Genomic DNA, 8398 nt, shown 5'->3' on the forward strand with positions numbered 1-8398 from the left:
TCTGAATCATCATGTTGACAGTGAATGTTCAGGATCATATCAGGAAGTATGATATCAAAAATCCATGTGCACGCACCACATCAACGCACGTGTGTGTTTCTGTCCACACCTTCTAACGTAGACCACACAGTGAAAGTTTGTTGTAAATGGAATTAAAGTTATGTCCAAGGCTTACCTCTATTTGACATGGCAGTAGGTGGCGCTATCACTATCACTACTTAAAGACGTATCAATCTGTTCAGGTCAAATACATTTGGTTCTCTTCAGGTTGTATAAAGATATAAACTTTGCATAAATCTAAGACATCACAGGAATCTATGACCACTGACACTGCGCCATTAAAGCAAAGTGAAAAAACAGAGAATGCTTTGAACTGTTCTTCTCTTCAAAACCCGGCTGGAGTTAAATAGTAAGAAACAAACAAGTGTGATTATCTCAGTTTGAAGGGACAGTTCACTCAGATGTGAAAAGTATAAGAGTCCACATAACACTTTTGGAGTTTCAGGGGTTAACAGCTGTTTAGTGATTAGTGACTCATCTTTAGATGTAATAAAACAACAGAAAAAACACAGGATGCTTCATATTATGCTCAGACCTCCAGATGGTCTAAGTGAGTCCCTGACCAACTCTATCTAGATCTACTAGCTTATTATTATTACATTTATTATTATCCATTGTATTATTAATCACAATTTCATAATATACTCAGAAATACTGATCCGTTTGATGCACCAGCTGTTTTCTGAAGCTCTTACTTCACCACATGTTGATTAACTAAGTGAATTTGCAGCCGAGTCACATTCTCTGCTTCAGACTGTCTGAATCGTCTGACACTCACAGAAACCTTTGAACAAATTAAGTTTTACTTGGTTATTACAAACTAGCAGACACCCGACACTAGCCAGCTCTATCCGATAGCATCTGAATGAACAGATCACTTCTAATGCTGCAGGTGCTGTTGGTGTGGTACAGATGTTCAAAGCAGAAAACCTAAGGAGAGATTTGAAGCTGCAGAGAGTGAAGATGTGGATTTTCAACAAGCAGGGAGTGTCTATTTGACCTCTACCTGTTTGACCCCATTTAGAGGAAAAGCCAGTTTTATAAAACTTTTAGGTTTTTTTAAGTAATTCAAGCTGTTATATATATATATATATATAGATTATTCATCCAGTGGAGTGTTGAGGACCTGTCTGAACTTATTTAGAGGAGTCGTGTGAACTTTTATCGTGTATCTATATTTATTCTGGGAAATCCTCCAGCGTTCACACCCCCCCTAACGAGCCAATCAGGATCCTCCCCTGTGGCGGAAGTGTCCTTAAAAGGGCGGATCCTCAACAATGATTGTTTACAAATAAAGAAACACGGGTCGTAGTGCAGATTTTATATTTACTCTCTTTATATATAAATACATAATAATCAGGATTACAAATATTGCATCACTGGCAGTGGTTCGGCGATGACGTAGCACTCAACGTGGCACCTGATTGGCGCTCGGAGTGCTTTGCGTAATGACGTCAGGTCTTGTTTTGCCAGGCAGACAGGAACGTGTCCACAGAGGAAGGACGGTGGAGCCGCACGTCACAGGTTAGAGACCCTCACACAGCCGCTGCTAGGGTTTCTGCTGTCTCAGTGGAACCCTCAGACTCAACACGTGACATCTACTTCATAATCATACACAAGTTAAGCTGTTATAATATCGTAATTACGTCCCCTTGTGTAAGCTAGCCCTGTTAGCTTGTAGCCACGGTGGAGTCTACCTGGATTAGCCTAGCCTAGCTTAGCCTGCTAGCTTTGAAAGGTTGTCCCAGTGGAGGAGACAGTGAAGAGTTCATCTGAGGGGAAGTGACTCAGTCATGTTTTCCACTGGGAGCTCACCCACGAGCTGCTGCTTGGTTTCAAACCAGTGACAAGAACCAGTTCCTGGAGCGATGTCAACACCAGAGAAGCTATAACAGACAGAATAACTAAATAAAACAGGAAAAGACAGTTTTACTATGTGTGTTATAACAAAGAGCTTCACAGACATAACAACTGGAAACACGTGCAGGGCAATTACCTATTTAGAACATATATGCAAGAGACATTGGATAAATTAAAGCAATAAATCAGAGAAACAAGCAATTAAAGGCTAAAAGCAATATAAGAATCGAAACAATAAATGCAATGAGGCGAGGAAGACGAGTTCATGTTTTCATGGCGGCTTACAGGATTGTGGTGGAGCCCGGTGAACAGAGAGTTGCAGAAAGATAAGTAGTGTTTTTATTTCTCAGACTAATTCCCATCATGGCATTGAGAGCTGTGGGTCGTCTTCTGGTCAACCCTCCGAGATGTGTCATCATCTCAGCTTCCAGAGCTCAGACAACTGCAGCGCCTGTCAGACAAGGTGAGTACGACAACAACAACAACAACAACAATAACAACAACATACAGGAGCGTGTAATAGTTTTAGGTCTTTCTCTTTTTAACGATATTTTATTCTCATATTTGTATTTTCACAGATGCAGAGAAGATTGAGAAGAAGTCTAAAGCATGTAAGGGACAAATGTTTTAATCCTAGGTTCCATTCTGGAATATAATCTCTTAACTAGCAGATTTCAAACTAGTTTTTCTAGGTATTTGAATTGTTCCCGTTCTAATTGTCTGACAGCGAAGGTCCAGTTTGACTGGCGTGACGGCTTGGACCTGGAGGGTCAGCTGACGGAGGAGGAGATCATGATCAGGGACTCGTTCCGCACCTACTGCCAAGAGAAACTCATGCCTCGCATCCTGATGGCAAACAGGAATGAAGGTGAGTTACTCAGGGATATTTAATCGGTCTGGTAGTCTAACGTCTTGCTCACACGACAGTTGTGTCCTTTTCTCTCAGTTTTCCACAGAGACATCGTGTCTGAGATGGGAGAGATGGGCGTCCTTGGCCCAACCATTAAAGGTCAGTCTGAACCTGTCTGTTTGCTTTGCATGATTGAACAGGTGACTTTGATGAGATCAACAGAATTGATGCCTTCTGTTTATTCTGGCTTTTTATTGTTAAGATATAAAGTTTCACAACACTTCCATAGTCAGCTACTGGTCTCGCAATCAAATGCCTCTTTGACTGGACTTTGTTCTCTTCACTTGTATCTGTTTGTTCTTTACTCCTCTCCCTGCCTCTGACTCACAGGTTATGGCTGCGCTGGGACCAGCTATGTGGCCTATGGTCTGATTGCCAGAGAAGTAGAGCGGGTGGACAGCGGCTACCGCTCTGTCATGAGCGTGCAGTCGTCGTTGGTCATGCACCCCATCAATGCCTACGGCACCGAGGAGCAGAAGGAGAAGTACCTCCCCAGGCTGGGTAAGACCACAACCACATGTATCTGTCTACAGCAGCTTGGACTCTGTTCTGATGAGCGACTGAGCTTTTTGGTTATTCCTGTCTGAGATGTAATCCCCCCCTCTCTCTTTCTCTCTGTCCCAGCTCGTGGAGAGATCCTCGGTTGCTTCGGCCTGACGGAGCCGAACCACGGCAGTGACCCAAGTGGCATGGAAACCAGAGCCAAATACAACCCGACCAGTCGCACCTACTCTGTCAGCGGCTCAAAGACCTGGTGAGTCCGGGTGAAGTGACGTGAACACCAGCTCCTCATTGGACAAGAAACAGATGAAACGTCACTGACAGAAATGTGACGAACCAAACAGCTGAATATCTTCTGTGTGATGCAGTTCTACAGCGATAGAGAACACAGATCATCTGAATAACAATAACATGTTACATAAAGCATGTGATCATAAGGTCAGGTGTATTTACACTGTTCAGAGTTTATACTGCATCAGGTCAGGAAGAGTTAATGATCTGAAAACAGCAACAAACATTAGTGACCTTTTAGTGACCATTCTTTCTTTCACTATATGCTATATTATAGTATTTCTTATATTTTGTACTTATATTTCATAATGTATGTATTTTCACCACATTTTGTTCAAGAAATTGAAGTTGAAATTTAGTTTTTCTGTTTGAAAGTTAAAAGGTTATTGTGGTGGCACTGGACCTGTTATGTTGTCAGTTGTCCACATGGTGGAGCTGTTCACAGTTAAACTTCGATACATAAACCAGGTTTGAGTCTATTCATTCTATTTTCACTCAGTTTTATAACTTCCTAAAACTATGTTTGGAAGGTGAAAGACATACGTTGTCATATAATTATTATTCAAATGTATTCTAGTAACAGAAACGTACCCACTGTCATTCTGCATCATTACAGTTTATCGGTGTTCTCCAGTGTGTAAGATAACTTGTCTCCTCCCCTTTCCCTTTACTCCCAGGATCACCAACTCCCCCGTGGCAGACGTCGCTGTGGTCTGGGCCAAATGCGATGATGGGAAGATCCGAGGCTTCATCTTGGAGCGCGGCATGAAAGGCTTCTCCACACCCAAGATCGAGGGCAAGTTCTCCCTGAGAGCCTCGGCCACCGGCATGATCGTCATGGACGAGGTGGAGGTCCCTGAGGAGAACCTGCTCCCCAAAGTGTCCGGCCTCGGGGTGAGTGGGGTCAAACGGTGGCATGTTACAGAGGCCAGTTAAAGTAAAGAACACTTTAAACTGTACACGGTAATAATTGCTCATCTCCTCTTGTTGCTTGCAGGGACCTTTTGGCTGCTTGAACAACGCCCGGTATGGGATCGCTTGGGGGGCGCTGGGTGCTGCAGAGTTCTGCTTCCACGCAGCTCGTCAGTACACACTCGACAGGTCAGAAGAGACCGAGCTCAACTCGTCCACTTGTTGCGTTAGAGTGCAATCCACTGAATGATATATCTGTGTGATGTCCCTCTCTAATCCAGAATCCAGTTCGGCGTGCCACTGGCGAGGAATCAGCTGATGCAGAAGAAAATGGCCGACATGCTGACGGAGATCACCATCGGCCTCCAGTCGTGTCTGCAGCTGGGAAGACTCATCGATGAGAAAAAGTAATTTCCTCATTTCTCTGGTGTATGAAACTGTGAAACCACATCCTGTCCTGATCCCTCAGGTCCTGTCCTGATCCCTCCCGGTGGAAGACGGTTTAAATGTATTGTTTTGTGAACAGAGCGGCTCCAGAGATGATCTCCATGCTGAAGAGGAACAGCTGTGGTAAAGCCCTGGACATCGCCCGGCAGGCCAGAGACATGCTGGGAGGAAACGGCATTTCAGACGAGTACCACATCATCCGCCACATGTTGAACCTGGAGGCCGTCAACACATACGAAGGTGAGGAAGAAGCAGATTGTGTCACCAGAAGTTCATCTGGCTGAATTGCTGCACAGCCTCTGAACACTTGAAGGATTATATTCACCGGTACCAGTGACCCACAGAGTTTGACTGGTACCCACCCACAGTCCTGCACAGGTTTAATTAGTTCTCAACAGCTGCCCACACATTTTAGTTCATTTAGCTCCTATCATGGAATTCATATTAATATAGTTGTTGATCCGTTACAAGGCTGTTGAGCTTGTTAGTCATCGGTCTTCTCCTCTGTCGTCCTCAGGCACTCATGATATCCACGCGCTGATCCTGGGTCGAGTCATCACAGGACTTCAGTCCTTCACCGTGGACAAATAGAGACAACTCTCTGATCAGGAGCGTACTGTCAGAAATGAGACACAAGCAGTTTTCAGTTAGTTTTGATCAAGTGTCATTTATATATAATGGAAATGGGTTTTTTTCTCAGGTTTGTGAAATATAGATTAAGTGCTTTTATTTTGAAAGAACGTACCAGCCTGGGACGGAGCTAATGAAGTGTAATTAACTCAGATGTAGATTTGTAAAGAGAGATATTTTTCTATATCTGTCACAACAGTGTTTTTCCAACTCTTTGTTTCTCACTCGATCGGTTTGGACGTCATCATCATTCACTGTAGAGACGAATGGAAACGTTGAATAAGGTCAAGATCCAAGATTTGCTGCTTGTTACTGATGATGAAAAGTTAAAACTTCATAAATTCAGACTCTGATTTGGAATGAGCTGTAGGTTCTGATCCATTTAAACCCGTCTCTGTGCAGCTGGTACTTGTTGCACTTTACGGGCTGAAACACTACGATGTAAGAACGTTGCAGGTTTGCCAGAGGTCAGAAGGTCATTGGTGCTTGATATGAATAAAGGTTATTTAAGTGTCTGCAGGGGAGTGAACCTTCATCCTATGGCAGTTTGACGGCATTGAGCATGTGAACGTGCAATAAACTGTGTTGTATTCACAATATACAGTTTCAGTGTCAATGTTATGGGGGGGGGGGGACCTCCATTCTCTCCAGCTGGAGGGACAACATATCCCTTCAGGATCACTCAGGAGGAGCTGGAGAGCGTGCTGAGGGACGGGGACATCTAGGATGACCTTCTCAACCTGAGCCAGGATCAACTGGAGACAATGGACGGATATATTTGGACCTAAATGGTTTCTCACGTTCTAGTGAGTAACTTTAAATCTAAATCTATTTCTAATCCAACAGTTAAGAACATGTATTAAGTGACATGCAGGTTATCACCTTTATTTTCAGATACCCGGGAGGAATTTTGTTGGTTTAATATCAGTTTGTTGTGTGTGAGGCCGTGTTGTGGTGTGTGTGTGTGTGTCTCAGACTTACACACACCTTTCATCAGGCAAACCCTGAAGAGAATGGATCAGCACAAATAGCTCCGTGCGCTTCAGACAGAGCTCGGTTGATTCCCCACGAAGAGACTTTCTCAGTAACTCCAGGGAATTAAGGGAAGAGCAACGCTGGCCTGTAAGCTTGTTGTGGGCAGAGAAGAGAGAGAGAGAGAGAGAGAGAGAAGGGCGGTCGACGGAGGGGGCGGGACCTGGCAGTGGACTAACCCCTCAGCTCTTCAGCACCAGGGACAGAGCAGGAGGCAGCAGAACCTGGAGAAGCATCACTCCCACGTCTGAATCAGGTTTGAAGTTCAAATGATCTAAATGACTTCCACTGTTTTATTTCATCCCGACATGTTTGACAGCTTCTGTCTCTTCTGCAGAGTCTGTGTCTTCCTGTGAGCGGGTCTCGGTCATGTCTGGAGAAGCGTCCTGTTTATAGTCCTCCTCATCATGAATGGTTATAATATCACCGGGCTGGGCTCCTTGCCCACGGAAGAGCCTCTGTACCGGCAGTACAAGCCCGTGGTGAAGGACCTCATCCCGCTGCCCAAGGCGGTGCTGTATCTGCTCATGGCTGCACTGGTGGTGGTGGGAGTGGCCTACGCCATCGTGGGACATCTCATCAAGGATCTGGCCATCGACATCGCAGGTAGGACTTCATCAGACTTTAACTCTTCTCTTGCTTTAATGATTCAGGTCTTTATTTATAATATATTGATAGATGTCCTTGAGTGTCACCATGAAAGACATTTTATTTGCATTTAGTATTTGTATTATTATAGCTCCACAATAAACGTTGATTTGATTTAACTTACATTTGGAATATGATGTATGAATTATTATCACATACAGAAGTTTTCAAATCAGACTACACCTGGTTGCATATTAATAATAATAATTAATGTAGAGGGTAGTTATACGCTATCTTTTCAAGATCACAAATTGATTCTTAGATGTTTTTTTACCTCATTTTACTATTTATATTTATAATATTTTCAAATGACTTCATCCATTGCTTTAATGTTTACTTTTAATCTTTTATCTTAAAAATTAAAAAGGCTTCACCTCATTTTGCGGATCAGGTTCGTATGAGAGTGACGAGTGGATCATGACTTCATCAAACAGTTTGAGCTCATCTCTCTGATCATGTGGATTTTATATGTTCATATGAAATCTTCACACTTCGTCTCTGGTCACTTATTTCAGGCCTTTTCATTTTGTCACAAGCTGATGTAATATTAAAATCTATAACTTCCCTTCCTCTCTCGTGCAGAATGCTTGTTGGGTCCGACCGGTGACGAAGAGAAGGAGAAAGAAAACGAAGCTCAGCGCGTGGCCTCCAGTCACCCCCCCCTGGCACACCCCTTCGCCCACAATGCCTTTCACGTGTGGGACCAGGACGACGTGGTCATCGCGCTGCCCAAGGATGAAGACCCCCTGGCCAGCCCGCTGCTGATGGCCCTTCCCTACATCCCCTCGTTCTTCCCGCACTCCCACAGCCCGACCAGTCACGGCCCCCTGCCGTTCTCTGGCAGCCCCGGGCCGAGCAGGGAGAGCCTCCTCCCCAGGGAGTTCTGACCCCACCCACACCGTGATCATGATCCGCCTTGATGCCCAGAAACAAAGTGACAGGAGGTCGACTTGTATCCAACAAGGATGAATGTTTGGGGAATGTGGCTGTGAGGAGATGTCATTTAAACCCGTGTGTAGAAACACTCCTCCGTGTCCTCTGACATCACGACTCAGTCTTCAAAGTGTCCAGACTGTTGTCTCCCTCTCACTTAACAAATCAGCAGGA

The 8398-nt window shown here is 44.4% G+C and overlaps 1 protein-coding gene across 1 annotated transcript; it reads left to right on the plus strand.

Moving 5' to 3' along the window:
* Positions 1 to 1462: 1462 nt before the first annotated feature.
* On the plus strand, positions 1463 to 6210 carry LOC133970465 (glutaryl-CoA dehydrogenase, mitochondrial-like). The gene is made up of 12 exons (XM_062407281.1): positions 1463 to 1584; positions 2271 to 2383; positions 2499 to 2531; positions 2648 to 2788; positions 2867 to 2929; positions 3161 to 3331; positions 3455 to 3584; positions 4300 to 4516; positions 4620 to 4723; positions 4816 to 4941; positions 5061 to 5221; positions 5499 to 6210. Exons 2-12 carry the CDS (start codon positions 2284 to 2286, stop codon positions 5570 to 5572), a joined length of 1320 nt encoding a protein of 439 aa, XP_062263265.1. The 5' UTR covers positions 1463 to 1584; positions 2271 to 2283; the 3' UTR covers positions 5573 to 6210.
* The last annotated feature ends 2188 nt before the right edge of the window (positions 6211 to 8398 follow it).

The sequence above is a fragment of the Platichthys flesus genome, chromosome 16 (assembly GCF_949316205.1).
Source record: "Platichthys flesus chromosome 16, fPlaFle2.1, whole genome shotgun sequence".
NCBI classification, from domain to species: domain Eukaryota; kingdom Metazoa; phylum Chordata; class Actinopteri; order Pleuronectiformes; family Pleuronectidae; genus Platichthys; species Platichthys flesus.

Excerpts from the sequence above, each read along its gene's own strand:
- LOC133970465 (XM_062407281.1), top strand. The coding sequence starts at position 2,284 with ATGGCATTGAGAGCTGTGGGTCGTCTTCTGGTCAACCCTCCGAGATGT. Across the intron at positions 2,532-2,647 it reads TGAGAAGAAGTCTAAAGCAT|CGAAGGTCCAGTTTGACTGG; the intron begins GTAAGGGACAAA and ends ATTGTCTGACAG. Across the intron at positions 4,942-5,060 it reads AGACTCATCGATGAGAAAAA|AGCGGCTCCAGAGATGATCT; the intron begins GTAATTTCCTCA and ends TTTTGTGAACAG.